Genomic DNA, 14,009 nt, shown 5'->3' with positions numbered 1-14,009 from the left:
CAATAATTCCAATTTTCATGCACCTGCTGGAACAATCAGATGATGGGGAAGAGGGAGGGTGGTAACAGCAGTGCCTTTCAACATGGCCCAAGGGAAGGTCACTGCAGGTCACTGCTGGGCAGACACCCACAGCGAAATCTGTGCCAGCATGTCTAGACACAGTAGGAAATGCTCTGGGTCGTATGGAAGAGCTGATACTGCCACAGGCCGAGGGCAGTCTCTGAGTGCCTCTCCAGCTATTTTTGAACTGAAGAGTTGTGCTCCTGCACTCCTGGCCCTTCAAAATCCTTCCCGACATTGCTGCCATGCTTTGGAGAGGTTACAATATTGAGTGCATTTAACAACATGACATATAAGGAGATCTATACCCACCATCTTTCAACCTTCTAAACAACCGATGCTTCTAATTTATGTAAACATATAGATGCTGAACTTATGTGACCACAGCATAAGTTGTAAATGATGTATGAAACGAGAAACGCCAGCACAGTGCACAGAGAATTAGTAAATCATATCTCCTCACATAACTGTGTTATGTACTACCATGTATGCATGAAAATATTAGCATTTTTCCTTAGCAAGAGCTGAATAACTATTCCCCCTAACAGATCCCTGCTATAAACTCTTGAAAAATTTTCTCAATAGCTGTTTTTTTTTTTAAAGTTACTCATTTCTACCTTCTGTAAGTGACACACACACACACACACACACACACACACACACACACGACAGCATCCACTACAGGGTCTTGACACTGTGTTCTACCCTTAGCTTCAGCCAGTCTGGATTATGGGCTCATTTCTGTCTGATGTACTCAAGAAAGTCTCCAGATAGGAACCCAGTACCTTCCCATGTAGGTCAGCTTCGTCAATCCCCAACTGAGTTGTTTTTGAAAATCTTTTTTGCTATAGGGCACGTGTGCTCACCATAAATACAGAGAGAGACAGAGAGACAGAAAGCAAGAAATCACCCCCTGGGTGGTAGGAGGGATGGCCATGCTGCAATTCCTTCTCCTCCATTCTCTCAAGATCTTGGGCATGCATGCACACGCGCCCAGAGTGAGTTTAAGCCACCGGGTCCAAGACTTGAACTGCAGTAGACTACATGGGTGTTTAGCAATATAGCCATTATGCCATCTGCTGGTCCCCAGCTGAGTGTTTTTAAAAGAAGCATGAGATCTTTCATTTGCTTTAAAAACGAGAAGATTATTAGATCACATCAGCCTCTGACGAGACCCCCCAAAAGCTAAGATTGTGATTTCTTGGATTCTCCTTATTTTCATTCTTTTCCATCTGGAATGTCTCAGTCTCCAATCCTAGCACTTGGTCCTGCTTCCTGACTCCTGAGCACCCCTGGCCAAATGTAACTAAGGACTGCCAGTTCAACAACCTCAGACAGATATGTCTCAATGACAGGGACCTCGCTGCATTCTGCAGTTCTATTACTCACCACTCATTCACTTGCTTCCTATTGGACGTTCATTTTTCCAACCAAGTATTTTTAAACTTTTATAACTACTTATTTGTTTTGGATTGATAACTAAGAACTATCAATGTTAGTTATGTACAGCATGCTACTGTGAAATAGGTATACATTGTGGAATGACTGCATCAAGCTATGGATATACATATCACCTCATGTATGTGTTTTTCATGTGGCAAAAATACTTCAAATGTATGCTTTCTGTAATTTTCAAGAATACAATACATTGCTATTAACTATAATCATCAGGTACAATAGACTCTTGAACATATTCCTTCTAAATGCACTTGTTTTTATCCTTTGGCCAAATCTTTGCTTCCTAGGCTCTGCTAATTTCCATTTTACTCTCTACATGTATGAGTTCATTATGTTTACACTCTCTATATGAGAGAGAACATATAGTATTTGTCTTTTCGTGCCTGGCTGGATCCCATGTGGCTGGCTGCTGAGCTGTTTCAGTCCTGACTTGGGGAGTTTAAGAAACACCTCATGTGCATATGTGCCAGGAATTCTGTGGGGAGGGGGAAGCGGAGGAGGAGAGGTGGTGGCGTGATCATTCCCTACAGAGACTGCTTTCTCCCTCCTTCTCTCTCTGTCTCTCTCTGGAGAGCACATGTGCCGCTGAGGGGGGAAAAATATCTAAAACAAATAAAAAGAGAGATCGAAAAACATGCCTGCCCTCATTGCTTTATTGCTCACATGAAAAAATTACTAATAAACCTTAAGCAGGTAATTCATTAACTGTATACCCTATTAAAAACATATTTAGTATTAAATAAATATCTCACATTTTCTCCACTCATCCCATTTTTCTTTTCTCTCTCTCATGTGCCCACTCTCTTTTTTTGTTACTAAAGTATTTTAAAGTCAGGCCCAGCAGATGTAATAATGGTTATGTCACCGGAGTCCCATGTAGTAGACTGTAATCTGAGTCCTGAACCCGGCAACTTAAAAAATAAATAAATAAAATAAATAAAAATAAAAAAAATAAAACACTGGGCAAGTGTACATGCATGCCCAAAATCCCAAGAGGAGAATGGAGGAGAAGAGGCTGCAGCATGGCCATCCCCTCTAGGGGGGTAATTTCTCACTTTCTGTCTCTTTTGTGTCTGTCTAGTGAGTGCACATGTACTATTGCAAAAATCTCTCTTTAGAAAAAAAGAAAAGGTATTTTAAAGCAAATCTTACCTCTGGTTCTATTTTAAGTTTATTATGGGTCTCTCTAAATGTTACACAGCTATAATATCCTATACCTACCTAAAAAATAATCAACAATTCCTTGGAACATTTGATATTTTTAAGAATTCAAGAGCAACTACTACATTATCACTGACTTAGTTTTATTTTCTTTTTTCTTTTTATTTTTTTTTTAACTCATGTTTATGGCTAAGATTAATGGACCTACTACCAGCTGTCAAGCATCATACTAAGAATTTAATTCTCTAATAGTCCCATGGAGAAAATCAATTAGTACTCTCACTTAACAGACAAGTTGACATTTTTATAAGACATGAATTAGCTTGTCCAAACTGATGGAACTACTATATGATGAAGTCAGGATTTGAACCCAGGTCATTTGACTCCAAATTTTGGGAACTTAGTATGTTATAGTGCACAAAATACAGGAAGGTAAGTGCCTTAAGGACAGAGAGATATATTTCAGAGTTTAGTATGAGTTCATTAAAAAACAAAACAAACAAACAAAAAACTGCCTTACTGATTATATTCACAACTTATCTTTTTCTTACATAATACTAAGTTGCCAGGAAAGTCATGAGGCATTTTTGCATAGAAAAATATGTCATGACTTTCCTGAAGACCTAATAATAGAACTGAGAGGCCAGCAGGTGGCATAGTGGTTGAGGCACTGGATTTCCACAAAGCCAACCATGGTTCAAACCCTGGACCTGGTGCCTTGAAACTCTCCTCCACCATGAGGAGAATGGAGAAGGGATTGTGGCATGGCTATCTCTCTAGGGGGGAGGGCGATTTCTCGCTCTCCCTCACTGTCACTCGCTGGCAAGTGCATGTAGCCTATGATAAAAATCTTAAAACAAACAAACAAAAAAAAAAACTTTAAAAAATAGAATTGAAATGGTATTATCAAACAGAATGCAACTCTAGGCAACATAAAATTTACATGGAAATGAAACATTTCAAAGAAAATGTTAACATTGTGATGGTTGAAAAATACTAACTTCAGAATCAGGTCATGGCCCAGTGGTAGTACAACTGAAACCACACAGGAAAGGTCCTTGGTTTGCATCCTGGGACCTCCTTGAGGATGCCAAACACATGTATATGTACCCATGATCTGGGCGAGCTCGGATTGGGATGGATCATGGAGTGATGACCATGTTGGGAATGACTGTCTCTTTATCAATCTCTTTTCTTTTGCTGGCTTTCTTGCTCATAAAGGAAATAGCAATAAATAAGCAACATTTTAAAGATTCAAATTTAAAAACATTAAAATCCAACTTGTGGAAAATATGTAAATAAGGTATAGCAGAAAGTAAGCCTCATTTGTACTTAATTACTGGAATAAGATTCTTTAAAATAATTATTTTATTTAACTTTATTTATTTATTCGTTCATTTTAATTTGACCAGAGAGGGACAGAGAGAGAGAGAGAGAGAGAGATAGAGAGAAAGTATGCCATCTTAGAATTGAACCCTGGTTGGCCACGTGGGAGTCCAGTGCCGCTAATCACCATGCCATCTGACGGCCCCTAGAGTAAGATTATTTTTAAAATTTTGCTATAGGGTATGTGTACTTACCAGAGAAAGACAGAGAGAGAAAGAGAGAAAGCAGTCCCCACTGCAATCCCTTCTCTTTCATTCTACTCATGAGATTTTGGGAATATACGCACATGTGCTGGTTTCTGAGCCACTGGGTCCAGAAAACAACCACGCAGTCGTCCATGTGGAATCTAGCCTTCTAACCATCACACCCCTGACTGGCACCAGACTCTTCACATTTAATCATCAGGATAAGACTTTTTTCAGAAGTAGTACTCTGATATTGTTTTCTCAAATGAAAGCCCATGCCAGCAGCTTGCATGCATGAGCAGCCCTATATTTAGTTGAGTACCATTTGGTAGCCCTCAGGTCCCATTAACTATATTCTCAGATGAAAATGAAATATGGTAATAGATTAGAAGACAAATTTACAACTTTAATTAATGATGCCTTAGGAGGCTTTTGTAAACAAAGCAATGAAAATAATAAGGGAGGAAGTTGACCACTGAACTATGTCATTTTCACTGGTCCATCTACTTTACAGTCAGTTCTAGATTAATTGACTTATATTAACACAGGAAAGATAATTAATATACGCATGCATACCTGCACAGCCTATGGAAAGCACACACACTGTGACTATTCCTATAGCCATATAGATATAGGAATATTTACATGCAATAGTCTAGCAGTTAATTTTAAATGCAAGCTAAAAGAGACATGTTACTTAGCATATAGTGCCAAGTAGTTTGGTATCTTTTCTTTTTTTTAATTGTCAGAGGATGTGCACACTCACCAGAGAGAGAGAGACTAGATGACAGAGAAAGGGGGCATGATCATGCTGCAATCCCTACTTCTTCCCTTCTCCAGCCTGTTGGAATTTGGAGAATGCATGCACACACACCTGGCATGATTCTTAAGCCTCCGGGACAGAGACTCAAACCACACTCAGCCATGTAAGATCTAGCTGCCTTTAACCACTATGCCACATAACCTGCCTGTTTGGTTTTATCATACAATAAAAACTCATATACCTCAGTCTATGCACATCCACACCTTTTCCTTCATTTCTTTTTCTTGCCTATGGCAAATCTCTCCACTGATAAATTGACATCTGTTTCCTGACACCTCCCTAGAGATCTGAGTCCATCAGTGATTTCTGTCCACCCTGCAGATCTGTCCCTCATTACTAGAGCCTTCCTGTCAACTCCTAATGAACTTCAGTCTCTCCTTCAGTTTCTTATAAAGACAAACCTTCAACAGACCCCTTAATACACTCTACTGAGTGCAAAATGAGTTGAGGAAAACGTAGACTATTTAAATATTATAGATAATGAGAATAGTTGTAGAGTAGTGATTAAGGAGACCATTCCTGCCCTGACTACCATATTGTTAATAAAATACCAGCTCCGCCATATACCAGCTATGACTGTGGGGCACGATATTAACGCTTCAGTGCCTCAGTTTCCCTGTGCATAATAATGGTTTAGAATAGTGCATGGCATGGAAGGCTTACACAATGTTTGTTCAAGGAATGTAATAAAATTACAGATGATACCCAGGCAACTGATTCATTGCTTTTTCTAACTATACTTCTGTGGTCTTGGGAAATCATAAACTTTCATCCAGATAAATATTCTCTAAAGATATTTCACTTGTATAAAACTTAGTTTGGCAAACTCACATGTGTGTTTGTGTGTGTGTGTGTATGTGTGTTTAAACTGATGATTATCTTTTATAGGCCTGTACATACCTCAAATAAACAAAAGTGTATTTGCTGATAGTTGAACCAAATATAGCTGTACCTTCAGGGCACTATGATTTCAAAGACTAATTTCTAATAATAGAGTGCTTCTGAGGCCGTCCATTAGGTTTGGTATTATCATTATCAATAATTTCTAATGATTTATTATTAAGATGATCAGTCTTTAAAGGTCTAATTCTGGCAAATAAAATCCTGCTCAACCATGGAACATCTCAGACAAATAATGGAGCACTCAAGGAGTAACCCTGCTGAGGTGACGGTGCATGGTGAGGAGGGTAGGCTTTCGGGTAGGGCTGCGGGTTTGGCATTTGCAGCTCTGCTTTGCCTCTTGCCACTTCTATAGGCTTAGGTCTCTTTTGTGTGTGTGTGTGGAGAGCTTTTTGCTATAGGGCACATGTGCTCGCCAGAGAGACCCAGAGGGACAGAGAGAAACAGAGAGACAGAAAGTGAGAAATCACCCCCTGGGGGGAATGGCCACACCACAGTCCCTTCTCCTCCACTCTCCTCTTGGGATCTTGGGCACACACACACACACACGTCCGGTATGAGTTTAAGCCACTGGGTCCAGGACTTGAACCGCAGTCGACTACATGGGAGTTTAGCAACATAGCCATTATGCTAACTGCTGGTCCCAGGCTTAGGTTTCTTATCTAACCTCTCAGGTGCCTTGGCTTCCTCACCTTTCTCACCTATGCAATGGGGGCTAAGGACAATATGTTTAAAGCTCTGAGAAAAAAGTGTGCTTAGGAAATGCCTGCTGCTTCTTAAATGAGGGGAAGTTAATTTAAAAAAAAAAAAAAAAAAAAGCCCTAACTTTTTTTGTCTTGTAAGGACACCTTTTTCTAATCATTCTTCTATAGGTGTTGCCCATGCTGGTCCTTCTCCCTGGACCTGGATGAGGTAATTTCCTGTGATCAATGGTGAGAGATTATACTTCAGATTATATTGTGTTTTTTGTAATTTACAGTATTAAGATCCTACATGAGATCTTCAAAATGTCTATGAAACATGCATATGATGAAAAATGTATGCAAGATTACAAAAATTTTTGTGTACCAAAATAAACATCAATTCCATTTCCCACGAACTTTTTGAAATCCCTCATACTGGACAACGGAAGCATTTGCTTAACTATATCATTTTTGCCCATGATTATCACTGTCTAGAATTACACTTTAAACTCCCAAATAGAAATAAATCTATCGACTCCCATTTTTTTCAGCAAATAAATTATAATGAATTTAAGAGGGAGAGGAGTGAAATGTGATTATAACAGAAATGCAATGTAAAAGATTTATCAATCAGCTACAATATGTAAAGCTGTTTTGGATCTTGATTAGAACACTATGTAAAACACTATTTTTGGGGGTTCAACAGGGGAAACATGAATACTTGTGGGAAACTGATAATGTTAAGGAAATATCAATTTGTCTGACAGGACTATTTTTTTTTTTTTGAGAGGTTTTTGCTATAGGACGCGTGAGTTTGTCAGAAAGACAGAGAGAGACAGAGAGATAGAAAGCGAGAAATCACCCCCCAGGGGGGATGGCCACGCTGCAATCCTTTCTCCTCCATTCTCCTCTCGGGATCTTGGGCACACATGCACACGCTCCTGGTGTGAGCTTAAGACACTGGATCTGGGATTCTAATCTGCGTCTACTGCAAGGGAGTCCAACCACATAGCCATTATGCCAACTGCTGGTCCCCAGATAGGGATATCTTTACAGTTTCATTTTTTTTCCTTTCTTTCCTTTTTAAAGAGAAATACCCTCAGATACTTACATTTAAAATATTTATATTTGACATCTGCATTTGAATCAGGCAGAGGTCTGCCTCAAAATAATCTAAGGGCAAAGAAGACAGTACTGAAAAGCGACACAGTTAAAGCAATATGAGCCATGAGCTGATCACTGCTGAAGCTGGTGGTGGGTATAGGAGGTCCTTACACTGTTCTCCTATTTTAAATGTCTGAAATTTTCTAAATTAAAAATGTTGAAACAATACATAATGATTTTTTAGAAGTTATTGTTTTCTTAAGAATTATTTTTGATTTAACTTTATTTAATTTGGTCAGAGAGGGACAGAGTAAGAGAGAAAGAGAGAGAAGGAAAGTGAGAAAGGAAGGGATCGAACCACTGTTGGCCATGTGGGAGTCCAGCACCCTTAACCACCATGCCAATTGCTGGCCCCAACACATGGTGATTTAAAAACCAGATACAGGAAGAAAAAAACACCAAAATGCCTCAACATCATATTATACATTTAAAATACTCTTTTCTGATACTTGTAGCTACACCAGGTGGAAGAAGAAAGCGAGACGGGTTCCATTCCTGAGATGAAGCAAAAGACAGAGCAAAGTGAAGGGGTCCTAGAGGCCGAGTCACCTGTGTCAGCTCAGAAACAAGAATCAAATCTTCAGACTGGCATATCCTCTTGCCTCTTCACAAAGAGCAGGGAACACTGACCTGTGTTACTCATAACAAGGCTTTGAACACTGCCTAAAAGAAATCAATCACTGTGCTGCCTGAAGGCTCAGACATGACAGGAAAATAAATGAGAAATTGCTCCAAACACCTGGTAAGACTACATTGTGATTCTTATGCATGTTTTTCCAATCACCTTTATGATGACTGTGAGTTTGAGAGGTGAGAGCCACAGATGGCCAAACTCAGAAAGCAAAAGCAATGGAGAGGGATGCCAGGAAGTGGTGTGGTGGTTGAGGCACTGGACTCCTACATGGCTGAATGCGGTTCAAGTCCCTCTTGCTTTCTCACGTTCCCTCTTTTCTCTCTCTATGGCAAGCACATGTGCCCTACAACAAATTAAATAACATGTGTGTGTGTGTGTGTGTGTGTGTGTGTGTGTGTGTGTGTAAAGAAGTGTAGTTGGGAAAGGAGAGGGAGGAGGCATGGGAATAGGAAGGAAGGAGGAGAGAGCAGTGAGGGGGAAAAGAGAGGAGAGGGAGATAGTGAAGAGGAGAAGAGGGAGAGGAAAAAGAGAAAGAAAGGGAACAGAGGGAGGCAGGCAGGTCTGGCTGCCCAACTATACTACAGGTCATGAAAAAGGCCCAGCTTCTGGCCTGAACTTAGGGACCATGGAGACAATGCTTTGGGGTTCCTGTGCCCAGGTTATTTTCCTACTCTTGTCAAGCAAATACAACTAAAATAAGGGAAATAAATACTTAAATAGAATGCTCTGGAAAATTTTTAAATGTTTATTTTAAAAAAAAGAAAACCTCAGAAATAAAGCTAACATTAATCCTAAAATAATACGATCTTAACGTTAACGCAACTTAACATTAGTGGTAAAGGGGAATCTGTTTTTCTGAAAAATTCTGACTTAATAGGAATGCACAAGAGTGACCTAATTTCTCCCTTTTATATTCCATATTGTTTGTCAAATATAGTAGAGAGATTACACATTGTTCAGACAATGTTCTTAAGATTTTGTTAAACTAAGTTACTCATCAACCAAACATGCTTCAATATATGAGCCAATGTTATCTCTAAATAATCTTTCACATTTCTAAAGCAAGTGCTAAACTTTCATGTGGATCCATTTTTTCATGCCTTTAACTTCCCCTTTCAGTAGTGCTGATTTGAGAAGGGGATAAGGTCTTCTAACACACCGATACATTTCCTCCAACACGGTATAAAGTAGATTTTGAAATGGTATTACCACTGTTCCTGCACATCTCATAAACACTGTCCTTGCTGCACGGAAACACCACCACCTTCTAAATATCTCCACCTTCTAAACTCTAGGGATTTCAGTTCACTGTCAGGAAATAAAAACTATATTTAAAATGTGATGACTGACATATAAATTAACTTGCCAAAGATTTTTTGGTTTTGCACATATTTTCTAGAAAAGGAAATCTATTTTCCCAGAAAAAAACCTCCAAGATAATTTTGTGATTATAAAACCGAATACATGGCTCATTATTTCTTAACGTTATTAGCATTTATTTCAATAAGTTTTTTTTTAAGCATAGTACAGTTGGGTCATTATGTGTGACTCAATTTTAATTCTCAACCTAAACCCAAGATTTTAATTTAAAAGATAGTGTGTTTCATGATCAACTTCAAAACAAATATAAAAAATATCTACGGCAATAATTTTCTTAAACATTGAAGGCTTAACATAGGATAACGGCTACAGGTTAGACTCAGAGAACTGAGAAAGAAAAACATATATGAAAATACCGTAACAGGGACCAGCAGTTGGCATAATGGCTATGTCACTGAACTCCCATGTAGCCGACCATGGTTTGAGTCCCGGACCCAGTGGCTTAAACTCACGCCGGGCGTGTGTGCGTGCATGCCCAAGATCCCAAGAGGAGAACGGAGGAGAAGGAACTGCAGCGTGACCATCCCCCCTGGGGGGTGATTTCTCGTTTTCTTTCTCTCTGTCTCTCTCTGTCTTTCCGGCGAGTGCATGCGCCCTATAGCAAAAACCTCTCAAAAAAAAAAAGAAAAAAAAAATATATATATAGTCACATAACTGAGACTTCAATGAGAAAGGCTTCAAGCTTTTGCTTATCTCTTGATACCACTTGATCCAGACAGAATAAGAACAATGTAACTGTTTACTGAAAATTTAAAGGATACAATATGTTGACCTTAATAAGCAAATAAACTCTAGGATCTACAGAAACTAGCCATAACGTCCTTATATTACAAAAATAACAAATAACAGATGTTATCAATGGTGTACTTCTGCTTAATGTCAATAATCACAATTCTAAAGCCCTTTTGAGTTCTTCCAAAGAACTTCATGCATCGTCCCATCTAACCCTTATAGATACAACCAGGGAGTAGACAGCTTAGAAACTCCCAGAGTTATAGAGCAGAGGAAAGGTAGGCTATTGGAGTAAAAGTGTACCAGGTCATACATCTTAAAAGTTTGACGATCACAAATATCCATCATTCTAACATTACAAAATTCAAGTCGTATCTCCATGTGAAGTTACCTGATGGGCCGATTCTCTTTACTGTCAAAGAGGGAGAAGATCACCTCCAGCTCCTCTCCCAGGTTGGAACACATGAGGCTCTTCATCTGGACAAAGAGGTGGTGACTGCTAGCCTGCACTGGGGTGTCTTTCTTCCGATGTCGATGTTCCATCTGAATGACACACACCCCCCCAATGAAAACACAATCAGCATGGATTCAGTATTAATTGGATATTAAATTTCAAGTTTTCTTCTAACTTTTAAAGTAAGAAACTATGGAGTTTACAGATCATCGAGAATTCTTGCTCAACTTTTTTTTTTCAATTGTTACAGTTAAAATGATACGAACTCACTGAGTAGATTCAGGGAGCATGAAGTTGCTCCTTATCAATTCCCAGGATAAGAACAAATTATTAGTCATCTTAAAAAGAAAAAAAAAAACAAAACACTAAATATCTCATGGATCCTTGCATTGATGGTAGCTGAACAATGGAGCTATAACTTCTCATGTCTCATAATTAAAAGTTCCTTTAAATTACTCTAAATGGCATAATCATGGGAATTTTCTTAAATAGGCTATGAAAAATGATACTCTGTCACTAGAATAAGAAAATGTTTCCAACTTGCTCTGGAGCTATAGGGAGATAAATCAAGGAAAGCCAGTGAGATATCCAGAGATTTAAATAGCAACTGTGTCCACTTCTCAGCCTGTCCTCAGTAGAGTCAGCCAAGACTACACCATGGAGGAAGGACCAGAACTGAGAGTTCCCATAGGCTGAAGGGGGAAGATCATTCACCATGGGGATGATCATTCACTTAACGTAGCCTGTGCTATGTGTCAAGCACTGGAACTACAACGATGAGTGAAATCAGACATAGCCTATGCTGTCAGGGAGATAGTATTTCCTAGGGGGTTCCGAAATCAACAAAATTGTCATGTGCACACACACACACACACACACACACACCTGTGGTGTTTTAAGGGGAAGGACCAGATTATGGTACAAGTATAGAAGGAGGATCTGACTTGAGTTTGGACAGTCACAGGAGCTTCCTGAGGAAGTGACACTTCAGTCAAGAGCTAAAAAGGGAACAGGACTTCTCATTCGTTCATTTATGTATTTTTGTCTGAGGAACAAGGTTGTCTCTCCTCTCAATCCATTATAGACTAAAATCTTCATAAAACACAATAAAATCAAGTAAAAATACCACGGTGATACATCAGAATGTTAGAAAGATTTCTAATCATTTACTTGCCATTTTTTACACTTGGACCAGTTACCATGCATTCACAGCCCAGTCAGTTCTTGGATACACTTTGAGACATACTGACTCAGGATAAGAGGACAGGAAAAACACATGGAAAGGCTTATGTACTAACAGAACATGTGTGAATAATGTGGAGAATTATTTGTTTCATAACACAGACTGCAAATGAAGCCACCTCATTTAGATCACTTGACGAGTTTAAACACACACACACACACACACACACACTTCAGGGATTTTAACCACACAGCAATGAAGCCAGAGCCATTGGTTGAGGGGTAAGGTACATAACTCCATTTCTATGTCAGCCATCTTTTTAGTTCGAAGTAGATTCTATGTAGAGCTCAATAACTGCTGAATGACTGACCAGGTCTTGAAGACAAAATGCTACCTAACTTTAACTTGCTGTTACAACAGCATAAAATCAGAATTTTCCTGTGCTTTTAATTTTTATTTTGAACTCCTTAAAAAGTAAAGAGTGAAGAAAATATAACTAACTAAATGCATCTGTAATCACTGTATAGTTAACAAGTATACTAAGCATCTTTTTATAAAAGTGAAGAGTACGGACTTTTTTTTTTTTTTTTTTTTAATGTAGACCTCACAATTGTGGTAGTGTTGGCAATAATTACTAGAAAAAGTTTCCCAGAGAAAAAAATATATTCTCTAGTTGTAGAAAAAAGTGTAATTCTGCCTTGTTTTCTATGAAGTCTGCTCTGTTTTTGCTTTTAAAATTGTTTACTGTGACAAAAGAAGCAACATAAGTTCATAAAACGGTATCTCTTTAACTCATAAAGAAGCTGTTTTCTCTAGTGTTGCTAGCTTACTTACTTAAAATGTTCAGCATCCCTTTACTTGAAAGTGTAACATAGCACAGCCAAATGAATGACTACTAAAGTCCACAACAGGAGAAAGAGATGTAAAAACTTTATGGAATGGAGCCGGCATGTAGTGTGGTGGTTAAAGGCACTGGACTTCCACATGACCAACCATGGTTCAAGTCCTGGACCTAGGAGCTTACTTTCTCATTTTCCCTCACTCTCTCTCTCTCTCTGTCTCTCTCTGGTCAAATTAAAAAAAAATAATAATAAAATTAAGTTAAATAAAATAATTCTTTAAAAAACAAATGTGGGCTGGCAGGTGGCGTGGTGGTTGAGATGCTGGATTCCCACATGGCTGGCCATGGTTTGAGTCCTGGAATCGGTGGCTTGCTTTCTCACTTTCCCTCTCCCTCTCTCTGTCTCTATCTGGGCAAATTAAAACATAATAATGATAATGAATAAAATTAAATAACTCTTTAAAAAAAAAAACTTTACAGAGAGAACAGACCTTAAGGAGGTATCTGTTCTTGATTTTAAACTGCAAACTTCCCAGCATCAATCATGACATTCACTACGAACTGAGGGAAAAATTAACTCCCTTATTCATGCACAGAATCCAATATATCTAGATCAGTAGCTCTCAACCTTGGCTGCACTTTAGAGTCACCAAGAGAGCTTTTAAAACATACTTATGCCCAGGTCCTCTCCCAGAACAATTAAATTAGAATTTCTAGAGGATGGGGGTCCTGAGCATGGTAGTTTTAAAAGCTCCCTAGGTAACTCTCTGGGGCAATGAGGGGTGAGAATCACTGATTGAGATCATATGTAGAGATGCAAATCACAGCAGACTGAAAAGTGTATTGCTGCATCTTCTGAATAATGGTTGTCTTGGAACCTTTGGTCTTTGCATGCAAGCTAGCAATAGCCTGCCTAATTCTATTCTTTGTCCATGTGACACTGGCCCTCATATCTGCCACACTCT

The 14,009-nt window shown here is 38.8% G+C and overlaps 1 protein-coding gene across 1 annotated transcript in view; it reads right to left on the bottom strand.

Moving 5' to 3' along the window:
- LOC106734949 (dedicator of cytokinesis protein 4) overlaps positions 1 to 14,009 on the bottom strand; it is a gene marked incomplete in the record, with an annotated part of 360,446 nt that overhangs the window by 86,026 nt on the left and 260,411 nt on the right. The window contains 1 exon segment of the mRNA XM_014588158.2: positions 10,958 to 11,109. Within this exon segment, the coding sequence (XP_014443644.1) occupies positions 10,958 to 11,109 (152 nt within the window).

This window comes from Tupaia chinensis, unplaced genomic scaffold (genome assembly GCF_000334495.1).
Source record: "Tupaia chinensis unplaced genomic scaffold, TupChi_1.0 Scaffold000262_1, whole genome shotgun sequence".
NCBI classification, from domain to species: domain Eukaryota; kingdom Metazoa; phylum Chordata; class Mammalia; order Scandentia; family Tupaiidae; genus Tupaia; species Tupaia belangeri.
This window is presented reverse-complemented; position numbering and strand designations above follow the sequence as displayed.